The 12,830-nt window shown below is 43.6% G+C and overlaps 1 protein-coding gene across 1 annotated transcript in view; it reads left to right on the top strand.

Moving 5' to 3' along the window:
• Positions 1–12,830, top strand: part of LOC126299163 (solute carrier family 28 member 3-like) — a 407,308-nt gene that overhangs the window by 91,050 nt on the left and 303,428 nt on the right. Inside the window, exon 2 of the mRNA XM_049990926.1 lies at positions 6,812–6,862. Coding sequence (XP_049846883.1) covers positions 6,812–6,862 — 51 coding nt within the window. The remainder of the gene's footprint in view (positions 1–6,811; positions 6,863–12,830) is intronic.

Raw genomic sequence — 12,830 nt, 5'->3', positions numbered from 1 at the left:
ATTGTCAAAAGGTTTCTCTAAGTCTACAAATGATAGAAACGTAGGTTTGCCTTTCCTTAATCTTTCTTCTAGGATAAGTCGTAAGGACAGTATTGCCTCACGTGTTCCAGTATTTCTACGGAATCCAAACTGATCTTCCCCGAGGTCGGCTTCTACTAGTTTTTCCATCCGTCTGTAAAAAATGCGAGTTAGTATTTTGCAGCTGTGGCTAATTAAACTGATTGTTCGGTAATTTTCACATCTGTCAACACCTGCTTTCTTTGGGATTGGAATTATTATATTCTTCTTGAAGTCTGAGGGTATTTCGCCTGTGTCATACATCTTGCTCACCAGATTGTACAGTTTCGTCAAGACTGGCTCTCCCAAGGCCGTCAGTAGTTCCAATGGAATGTTGTCTACTCCGGGGGCCTTGTTTCGACTCAGTTCTTTCAGTGCTCTGTCAAACTCTTCACGCAGTATCGTATCTCCCATTTCATCTTCATCTACATCCTCTTCCATTTCCATAATATTGTCCTCAAGTACATCGCCCTTGTATAGACCCTCTATATACTCCTTCCACCTTTCTGCTTTCCCTTCTTTGCTTAGAACTGGGTTTCCATCTTAGCTCTTGATATTCATACAAGTGGTCCTCTTTTCTCCAAAGGTCTCTTTAATTTTCCTGTAGGCAGTATCTATCTTAACCCTAGTGAGATAAGCCTCTACATCCTTACATTTGTCCTCTAGCCATCCCTGCTTAGCCATTTTGCACTTCCTGTCGATCTCATTTTTGAGACGTCTGTATTCCTTTTTGCCTGCTTCATTTAGTGCATTTTTATATTTTCTCCTTTCATCAATTAAATTCAATATTTCTTCCGTTACCCAAGGATTTCTACTAGCCCTCGTCTTTTTACCTACTTGTTGCTCTGCTGCCTTCACTACTTCATCCCTCAAAGCTACCCATTCTTCTTCTACTGTATTTCTTTCCCCTGTTTCTGTCAATTGTTCCCTTATGCTCTCCCTGAAACTCTGTACAACCTCTGGTTCTTTCAGTTTATCCAGGTCTCATCTCCTTAAATTCCTACCAAGTGTACAAATGACAATGGGCATGCTCTCACTTGCATCTGAGACAAGTATTACTCGTACTTTTCTCATATAAATTATTCAGTAATGCTTAAGCAAAACAGATTTTTTGTGAATCACAGATTTTGCAAGAATGTCTGGACTTCCAATGTTATGTGCTATTTCGAATTATTCTTTTGCTCTGAAAGACTTTTTAACCGCCTATTACCCGCCTATGGCTTGGGGTCTGGTTATGCATAAACTAGTTAAAGAACTAATCAGTTAGAAAAATTGCATCAGGTATTCAATGGAAACCTCAACATCAGCAGCGTATCGCTAGTAATTTCATTATATTCGTTATGGCACTTGGATCTATGTGCAAATGAAAGCTAATTTTACGCGTAGATTACAGTTTCTGTTATCCCCCTATGCGTGAACTATTTGCACCCCTCTCTGACTCAGCTCCTACTACAGTAGTGCGACAGTGCTACTTTCAGCGACATCTTGCAAGCAGTGTGCCGTGGCGCTTGTTTCCTGGAGTGATTGCCGCTATAGCCGTAGGTTCAAAGCCTGCTGAAGAGCAGGCATTTTTATGTTAGATTTTTCTCCTCGTTCTCTAATGCAACTGAACACGGCCACAACGAAACTGAGTAATGCGACCTTAAGAATGAACCTGAGATGGTGCTATATTTGTTGTATAATGATTGAGCAACATTTGATAATTACCAGTCCTCTGCTACAATGTCACAGCCACAAATATTTATTCTATTTGTATTATTAAGTGATTTTTATGAGCTTCTCTGTCGTTCATCATGGAACTGGAACAATGGAAGCATTGGCTGTTTATCACATAGAATATATGGAGAAGTATTAGCATTCAGAGGAACGCAAGATGTAGTAATTGATTTCGGTAGTATATTGGTTTCTCATGACAGACATTTTTGATTCCTTAGAGATTGGCCAAGTTGTGTATCTGGCGCGGAGATACTACGAGGGGCTTTCAATTAGTAATGCAAACAATTTTTTTTTCGCGGTCAGTTCCGGTTGAAAAGACAAAATTTTTTGTGGGTCATCGTGGAATATTCCCGCTTCAGCTCCTATAGTTTCATGGAGTTTCGATAGGCGGTGGCGCTATTCGTAGTCTTCGAAATGTCGTCTGTAACGGAGGTAAAGTTTCAAGCAGAGGGCTATCACTGAGTATCTTTGGTGGAAAACCATAGCATCTCACGTATTCATAGGCACTTGCCGAATGTCTACGGCGACCTGGCAGTGAGCAAACGCAGAGTGAGTCGTTGCGCGAGGCGTCTGTCATCATCGCTACAAGGTCCCGCAGACATGTCCTATCTCCCGCGTTCCGGGCGGCCGCATACAGCTGTGGTTCCTGCAGTGCTGGAGCGTGCGTACACCCTCATTCGAGGTGATCGATGGATCACAATCAAACACCTCGCTGCTTAACTGGACATCTCTGTTGGTAGTGCCGACACACTCCTACACCTGTTGGGGCACACAAAGGTATGTGCCTGCTTGGTTCCTCGAAGCCCAACAGAAGACCATAAAGAGCAACGAGAGATCATCTGTGTGGAATTTTTTGCGCTTTGCGAGATTTATAGTGGCATTTTTCTGTCGAAAACCGTCACAGGAGATGAAACATGGGTTCATCACTTCTAAGTGGAAATAAAATAGCAATCCATGGAATTGCGCCACACCACCTCAATCTGATTGATGTCATCCCTCATGGTGCAACGATAAACTGTGAAGAGTACTGTGCTGTTCTCAGGAAACTGAAGAAACGACTTCAGCGTGTTCTTCGCGACAAAAACGCAAACGAACTTCTCCTTCTCCATGACAACGTAAGGCCTCACACAAGTCTGAGCACCTGAGAGGAACTCACAAAACTTCATTGGACTGTTCTTCCTCATCCACACTGCAGCACGGATCTCTCAACTTGCAACTTCAATCTGTTTGGCCCAATGAAGGATGCACTCCGCGGGAAGCAATACGTGGATGATGAGGAGGTTATTGATGCAGCAAGACGTTCGCTCCGATGTCGAGCAGTAGAGTGGTACCATGCGGGCATACAGCCTCTCACAGGAAGGTGGCGTAACGCCGTCGCATTGAACGGAGATTACGTTGAAAAATGGGATTTTGTAGCCAAAAAAGTGGTGAATAATACGGTCTATTGGAATCATGAATACAACCAATCTGCTTCCAGAAAAAAATGTTGCATTACTTATTCAACGCTCCATGTACAAGAACTCCATGTTCGATTCAGAGGCGTGAAGTTTCATTAACAGTTCCCGACTTCCGAAGGCGAGTGTTGTGATAATGCCCAGATGCGTTTCACCCTTCTGTGGCGTCTACCGTTAGTAACAGCTGATAGGTTATTGCAGTTTTCATAGAAGACTGAGTGGAGACAGAAGAAGCTTGTAGAGAAACTAGCTAGTGGTGGGAGGTGTTGGTCACATAAATGGACTCTGCGATGCTCGTTAAAGTAGGATTAACCCTTTCAGACCTGAATTTTTTATGGAGGAACGATAAGTTTTCTTTATGCTCTAATGCTCTTAGATGATTTTTAATGATTTCAGATGCATGATTTATTATAATATATGTATCCGTTCTCAATACAAACGTTGAACATTTGAATTCTTTTTGTGGACTTAAATAATTAATTTTGAAATATTCACTGTTGTAATAAGTAAACTGATAATAGACAAATAGTGCATGTTTCGGCTGTTTACCTGGACGTGATTGGTAAATGTAGCTTCTTCACTAAACGAGATACATGGTACATGTGGAGTACCCTGACTTGTTGCCCATGTACAGAAGTTATCACGATTCTCACAATGGTTTCCATGCAGCTCCTGATGGAGAGAGATGCACCAGGGATGGAACCTATGTCAACGGAGAATGCGTAGGACACTTGCCTGACTCATGCCACTTCCTTGTGTAATTGCGCGGTAGCTATCATAAGGATCCACTGGTTCAAATGGCTCTGAGCACTATGGGACTTAACTTCTGAGGTCATCAGTCCCCTAGAACTTAGAACTACTTAAACCTAACTAACCTAAGGACGTCACACAACACCCAGTCATCACGAGGCAGAGAAATACTGATAGTTTTTTGTAGTCTCTTTCTAAATATTGTCACAAACGGGTGATTGGCTAACAATACGAGCCCCTGACTATCTATCCACCTTGCAAATATCGCATATCAGTAGCACTTCCCATTTCTGCAATATTTTCAGTGAAAATTTTAGGTGATTCACCATATACCAATCACAGCCAAATATTTTGCCAACCATTTAAACGAGCAGCCAATCATAGCCCATTATTTTACTGGCCATTAGAATAAAACAACAAGTCCATATGTATCCCACCTTGTTCCTGAGCCTTCCACTTGGCAAAGAGAAAATTTCGATCTTTGTACTGCAAGACGCAATGTACTCCCACCGCCCACATTAAATATTTTCACATCTAAATTATCAGTAATTTGTTTTTATCTAAGTGCATGAGCCACTACTGATTTGACTTAGAGGTTAAGCTGCATTGTTCCTGAGCATTCCACTTGGCAAAGAGAAAATTTCGATCTTTGTACTGCAAGACGCAATGTACTCCCCCCGCCCATATTAAATATTTCCACATCTAAATTATCAGTAATTTGTTTTTATTTAAGTGCATGAGCCATTACTAATTTGACTTAGAGGTTAAGCTGCATTTGTCAATGAGCAAAGTTTGATCTTTTTATCACACTGGCTGCAAGAGACAATGGGCATCCAAATAAAATACTTCCACATCCACATTGTCTCTACTACTTATCAAAATACATGAGGCACTACTGATCAACTTACAAGTCAAGCTGTGCTTGGCGGCGAGCAAAGTTCGGTCTTTGTACTACATTTGGTGTAAGGCACAATTGATCACGACATTAAATGTTTCCACTTCTAATTGTTCTATCACGCATAAAAAAATACAAATGGCTCGCTGATCTAACTTGTAGGTTAAGCTCTACTTGACAACGAGCAAAGTTTTAATTTTTGTACCACAGTTGGTTCAATTTGCAGTCCACCCAGAAATTAAATATTTCCTTATCTAAACTGTTCTACAAAAGTAAAAATTACGCAAGGCTCACTTATTGGTACTGATGATCTGACTTACAGGTTCTAAATCGTTCTTGCAGTGACTTATTGAATGTTCCACATTTGAGGGTTATGAGGATTATTGCCAAGTTTGACACTTCGTTCTCTTTCGATTTAATAAATCATTGCAGGCAGTGGAGACAGCTCCAAACGATAGTGCCATGTAAGCGGTGACTGCCTAGGAGAAATCACCTCAGAAAATAATTTTCTCGTTTAAAGTAGGACCGTTTCGATGTAAATTATTCATCACATTCAAGGAGACCAACGGGCTTTGATGAATGACGATTTTATGGCGTACCAGTACAGTCCACCCGATTACACGCAAACTGATGAATTGCGGTCTTTTAACTATCGTGAGACACTTGTACTGAATGGGAAATGTTGGGTGAAAAAGAAAGACTGCGAGATCATTAGAGGATAAACTGAAGCTACAATTGGGAAGGACGAGGAAGGAACTCGATTGTGTCTTTTAAAAGGGAAGATCTCAAAAACTGTCTTAATCGATTTAAGGAAATGACGAAATGAAAAATCGTAGATTTGTGTGACTGTAATATCAACGGCTCACAGCTGGAATCTGTTAACTAATACAAATACCTGGGTGTAACACTTTGTAGAGATATGAAATGGAATGATCCTATAGCTTCAGTTGTAGCAGGTGGCAAACTTCCGTGTATTCTGTCTACAGAGGAGATTGCTTACAAATCACTCCTACAATTCATCCTAGAATAGTGCTCAAGTATGTGGCGCCCAAACCACACAGGAACAACAGGGGATATCATACGAATACAGAGAAGGGCAGCACAAATGGCGACAGGTTTTTTCTGACCAGTGGGAGAGTTTCACAAAGATTCTGAAGGAACTGATCTGGCAGAATCTTGAAGATAGACGTAAACTATTCCGAGAAAGCCTGCTTAAAAAATTTACAAAAACTAGCTGTAAATTATGACTCAGGGAATCCATTGCAACACGCTACGTATCACTCGCGTAGAGATGGTTCCGATAAGATTAATTACAGCGCGCACGGAGGCATTTAAACAGTTATTCTTCCCGCGATCCATTCGTCAATGGAATGGGGAAAAAATCTTTGATGACTGGTGCAATGGGAAGTACCGTAATTCAGTGATTTACATAGTGTATATGTGGATATAGGGTGAACATGATTTAACAGCAAACTCAGTCAAGCAGGGGCAGTTTTACCAAGGTCGTCTGCGTCATAGCACTTGGGCGTCTGAAAATAGCAATTTCCATAAACCAAGTGGAGCTGAGACGAGCGGCTGTGCAAACAGTCTATGTGAGATGAATCGTTGGAGTTATTAGCTTACAAGGTATTCACTCACACTCAGAATTACCCCATCTTGATAGTATTTATCGTCCTTATGTTTTTACACACGCCTGTATAAGAGGCAACACAGAGCACACTGAACACTTGGAGACCGAGGAGACCTACTGAGACTGGGTGGTGGTTCACTCGTGTCGCTCGACTTGCTGAAATATGACTCACTCTTTAATCAGAGTAACTCTTTGTCACGTTATACATTTACGGGCATCTTTCTTTATTATCTCTGTCGCTGCAGTCTCTGTGCAGCACCTGCCTCACACCCCTTATTTGTCTGATATATGCGTCTTTTGTTTCCACAGATGGGGGAACAGAATTGTGGAGTAGACGCCAACGCCAGGCCAAACTTGGAGGTAGGTGAACAGCACAGATAATTATCTATGTCATGTTAGTTGCTAAATAAATTAGTCAGTATGTTGTTACTTGCTACACACCGATTAAGATCTACATGGATACTCCGCAATCCACCACAAGGCGCGTGGCGGAGGGTACCCCTTACCACTACTAGTCACTTCCTTTCCTGTTCCACTCGCAAATAGAGGGAGGAAGAAACGACTGTCTATATGCGTCCGTATGAGCCCTGATTTCTCGTGTCTTATCTTCGTGATCCTTACGTGCTTGTATGTTGACGGCAGTAGAATCGTTCGGCAGTCAGCTTCAAATGACGGTTCTCTTCATTTTCTCAATAGCGTTCCTCGAAATGAATGTCGCCTTCCCTCCAGAAATTCCCATTTGAGTTCCTGAAGCATGTCCATAACAGTTGCGTGTAGTCATATCGCTTTGCAGCGTTACGTCCAGATATTTAAACGACATGACTGCGTCAACCAGGACACTACTAATGATGTATCCGAACATTACTGGTTTGTTTTTTCTTCTCATCGGCATTAACTTACTTCTAAATTTAGAGCTAACCGCCATTTATTATACCAACTAGAAATTTTGTCTAAGTCATCTCGTATCTTCCTATAGTCACTTAATTTCGATGCCTCACGGTACATCACAGCTCGTCAGGAAACAACTGCAGATTCCTGCCTGCCCTCTCCGCCAAATCATTTATGTATATAGAGAATAATAGCTGTCCTATCACATCCCCCTGGATCACTCCTGACGATATACAACATATAGGCTACCTAAAGGGGATGTAAAAAAATACGGAAACACCAAAAAGACTACACATTATCATACCTAATAGGTGTAGAAATCCAAATCAGCTTCCAATCGTACCGGAATGGATAAATGCAGGTCTTGTGTGTGTTTTTTAAGGGAATCTTACACCATTATTTCTGCAAAATAATAGCAAGTTGGAGTACTTACGATGGAGGTGGATAGCGATCACTCGTTCTTCTCTCCAAAGTTGACCACAAAGTCTCAATAATATTGAGACCTGCTGACTGTGGTGGCCAGGGGAGACGCGACAGTTAAATGTCGTGCTGACAAAACCAGTCCTGTACGATGCAAGATGTGTGAACAAGTGCCTTGTTGTCTTGGAACACATCACCATCATTGGGGCACAGACATTGTACCACGGTGTGAACCAGCCAAAATGGTCAAATAAGTCTTAGCAGTAAGGCGAATTACAGAGTAACCATGGTACGCATGGAGTGCGACGATACAGCTGTCCAAATCATCGCCAAACACCCGTCATATTTCACTCTTGGAACGTAAATTCAGCCAGAAGTTGGAAACAACGTGAAACAAGGCTCATCCAACCAAATGACGTTCTTCCATCGGCCTTTAGTCCAGGTTTTATGGCTTGGGCACCACGTTTTCCTGTTACGGGCATTTGCATCACTGATGAGCAGTTTTGGAATTACAGCTGGTCCTGCAATTACCTGCTTAGGCAGCTCCCTTCATGTTTCTTTGATGGTGACTGGGTTCGCGAGTGTGACATTCAGTTTTCCTGTGACGCCTCTAGCTGTCGTACTCTTATTGTTCATCACAATCCTCTTCAGTGACCGTCAACACGCATACACTCGTAGGCGTTGTGACTTAGCGGTTGGTGTTTTCCCGTTTTCTCTGTATGCGATATAAATGTTCGATACGGTGCATCTTGAAACACCAGATACTTCGATTATCTTGGTTAGGAAGCACCTACCGTGGGAGAACCAACAATTTGGCCACGTTCGAACCCGCATACCTCCGACATAATGCAGTCACAGCTGCACAGACTTCTATTCTGACCACGACTGATACTTGCCGTGTATTCAGGTAATTCCAAAGGTGCCGTTCGTGATTAAATACAGCAGAGAAATTTGCTGTCTTGGCTAGCGTCCGCACATATGTTCAAGTATGCATTTTTCGTGGTTTTTCCATACTTTTGTTAAAGCTTTGCATGTCGAAACAAAAGAACGTCCCAACCTGGCAGCACATCATTAACAACATATTGTCGTTGCTCTTTAAGGAATTGCAGTGATGTTTGAAATTGAACTAAGTAAGACGATCCACATTTTGAAAATAAAACAATTGCCCAGCTTTAGTTTCATAGACGACTAAATTATGACGCTGACAATCTATTCCACTACTATGATTACAATTAACTGTCTCCATTGCCAGTGCCAATGTCTCATAGCGATTAAGAGATCTCGTTCATAGAGACTGCTAGCTAAACAGCATGGTTAATGCAATTACTGGGAAGCCTGTAAGTGGTATAGTTGCAGTGTACTATCTGAAAGTAGTCCATGAATAGTCTCACATCATTCTTACAGTGTTCCTGCAAGCTGGCTAACACATCGATTTCATAGAACTGTTCAGATATTGTTTTAGATAAGCCATCACTAAATTTACTCTCTGAAATAATTGTTTATCACATCATAAAACAAACATCTGAAACAAATTTATTAAATTCGCAAAATTGGTAGAATGGAATTTGAATCATGTATCTGATGTTCTGACTCAAATTTTCTGTTTAGCTGATTCACATATATCAAAGCATCAATGGATATCTTATTAAGCTTACATCTAACACCAATGTTAGCACATTCCAATCATATACTCCTGTTCAACAATATCAAGAATGAATGTCAAAATAACCGCATCTCGTGGTCGTGCGGTAGCGTTCTCACTTCCCACGCCCGGGTTCCCGGGTTCGATTCCCGTCGGGGTCAGGGATTTTCTCTGCCTCGTGATGGCTGGGAGTTGTGTGATGTCCTTAGGTTAGTTAGGTTTAAGTAGTTCTAAGTTCTAGGGGACTGATGACCATAGATGTTAAGTCCCACAGTGCTCAGAGCCATTTGAACCATTTTTTTGAATGTCAAAAACTGCCAGAAAATCAGACATATAAGTACTTATATCATGATAGTTCTGCATCATTGTTTTCTATTTCAGCCGTCGAGAGCACAGCAATCTCCAGATCACGGATCTTGGCAGAGATTAAATGTTTTGCAACATACCATAACAAAATCGCTTAGAGTGGAAGGCCATCTGACTTGCCTTCGTAGTGGCACTGTCATTGTTCCATAACAAGCTTCTACGTGATGAAGATATGTAAGGAGGAAGGATGCCCTTGGTATCGTGCGTGTGCGTGCGTGTGTGTGTGTGTGTGTGTGTGTGTGTGTGTGTGTGTGGTTTGGGATCTTCTGGGCGCCCAAGGGCGAGGTTGTCAGCGCCCTGACATCGATTAAAACAAACGAATGTGGATAAGAACGGAAACTGTCGTACACGCATGAACAAGAAACGACCACACAATGACTCTATCGCACAGACACTCTCACATGCACTAAAACCAATGAGGAGGCAATATAGCTAATCAAGAAATTAAAACAGAAGGAAAACAAAACACAAAAGAGCTAAAAGAACAGCACAGGGAAATGTGACTGGTTGATCACTTACGCCACCCCGTTGACACATTAAAAATATCTCCCCAAAATCTTGTTAAAAATATGGGACAATTCACAGAACTTTGAAACGCGAACCACAATCGTTTGAGCATTGCATACAATAGACCTCAGATCCGCGGGCAAATCTGTTGCAGTCTGCTGGTCAGCAAATAAAATGCAGTCCAATAAAATGTGGTGCACCGTGATCTGTACGCCACAAGCACCAAACATTGGAGGGTCCTCCCGCCTGAGTAAAAATCCATGCGTGATAGGGCTGTGGCCGCTGCGAAGACGAGTAAGGAGGACCTCGTCCCGTCGACGTGGCTGGAAGGAAGTACGCCACGGCCGAGTTGTGGCCTCGACGACACGGAGCTTGTTGTCGGTCACTTCTATCCACTCATGTTCCCAGCGACACAGGACTTTATACCTCAACAGCGTGGTGAGAACATGCAGTCGGATAGCACACTGAAAGACCTGACGATCACGACACGCCTCCTTGGCTGCTCGATCAGCCCTTTCATTCCCCAGAATTCCCGCGTGCCCTGATACCCTGCAGAAAGACACCTCCCTCCCCAGTCGCTGTAGTAGGAGGAGGGCGTCGTGGATAGTATGGGTTCCTTTATCTGCTGGGTACAAACGCTGGAGAGAGTAAAGGGCGCTCAAAGAATCTGAACAGACGAGAAATCTAACACTGGGAGAAAGTCTCATCTGCTCCAGTGCCTGCAAGATGGCATATAATTCTGCATCAAAGGTGGTAAATTCGGGAGGCAGTCTGACCTTGAGGACACGATCCGGGAAGACGACAGAGCAACCAATAGAGTCACCCTGCTTAGACCCATCGTCGTGGTGCTCCGATAAAACGTCAAAAAAGACCTCATTAAAAACGGAAGCAGGCGTGCTATCTCTCCTGTACCGCACCAAATCTAAAATCACTCTGGGCCTCTCCAGTATCCAGGGTGGCAGGCGGTTAAAACCCTGTATTTGGGGTCGTACAGACTCCACACCGAGGGACTCCAGCACACGTTACACGCATACCAAATGACATCGCAGCCTGGGGACGGTGGGGAAAAAGACGGTCCAGAGGCGGATGAGCAACAATATGGTGAGCAGGCGAGGTTGGAGCTGCAAGAAACTTACAAGCGTGGCGCACCAGTAGGAGCTGATGGGACTGGTCCGATAAGCACCCGTGGCCAGTCGAATCCCCGCATGGTGGACAACGTCAAAGATCCTCAAGTAAGACTGCTTCGCTGACCCATGCACCGTGCACCCGTAGTCCAGCCGCGAACGCACAAAGTCCCCATAAAACTGGAGGAGACGCGCCCTGTCCGCTCCCCAAGACCTGTGGCTGAGGCACTTGAGGATGTTCAGGATTCTGGCTTTCAAGTCTCGTAGGTGTGGCAAGCCATGACAACCTGGAGTCAAAAATTAGGCCCAGAAACGTCACCGTGTCCCTAAAATGTAGGATAGTGTCCCCCATATGCAAGACAGGCAAATTAAAAAGACGACGAGAACGATTAATATAAACGCAAACACACATATCGGCAGAAAACAGAAAACCCGTCTTTGCAACCCACTCCTCTAACCGCCGCACTGTTAGTTGCAACTGACGGCTCACTGTTGCAGCACTGGAGGAGGAACAGAAAACAGCAAAGTCGTCCACAAATAAGGAGCACTGTATTTGATTCCTCACTATAGACATTGTACTGTTGATTGCTATCGTCAAGAGGGTAACACTTAAAACACTGTCCAGGGGGACACCATTCTCCTGCTCAAATCGATCAGACAGTGTGTTACCAACTCGGGTCCGAAAAAACCGCTGAGACAGGAAAGACTGAATGAAAATGGGGAGGTGGCCACGAAAACCCCATTGATGCAGTTGTGCAAGAATACATTGTCTCCAAGTAGTATCATATGCCTTACTGATATCAAAGAATACGCCAATACAGTGATGCAGACGGAGGAAAGCCTGCTGAATAGCTGCCTCTAGGAGGGTCAGGTTGTTGACCATGGACCGAAATTTTCGGAATCCACACTGAGAGCGGCTAAGAAGTTGCCTGGTCTCCAAAAACCAGACCAAACGACGGTTAACCATCCGTTTCAGTGTCTTTCCTATACAGCTCGTTAGGGCGATGCTCCGATAACTACTTGGACACTTGCGGCCCTTTCCTGGTTTGAGCAGAGGGATCAGAATTGCCTCCCTCCACGATTTGGGGAAGTTACCTGTCTGCCATATTAGATTTCCTGGGACGCCGCTGGCAAATGGCGAAGCATGCAATACCGGATGTGGTCGTAACTGGGTGCAGTGTCAGCAGTATCAGCCAGTGCCGATTCGAGCTCCCACATGAGAAAGGGGAGTTGCTAGCCTCAGAACCGTTGGATCTGAAGTCCAACATTTCCCTCTCTGCAGTTGCACGGTAGCGACAAAACGCGGGATCCTGGCTTGCATTGGCAGCTGTTTGCGCAAAATGCTCGGCCAGCGTCTGAGCAATGTCTCTGGGCATTGTTT

This window comes from Schistocerca gregaria, chromosome X (assembly GCF_023897955.1).
Source record: "Schistocerca gregaria isolate iqSchGreg1 chromosome X, iqSchGreg1.2, whole genome shotgun sequence".
Classification (NCBI taxonomy): Eukaryota; Metazoa; Arthropoda; class Insecta; order Orthoptera; family Acrididae; genus Schistocerca; species Schistocerca gregaria.
This window is presented reverse-complemented; position numbering and strand designations above follow the sequence as displayed.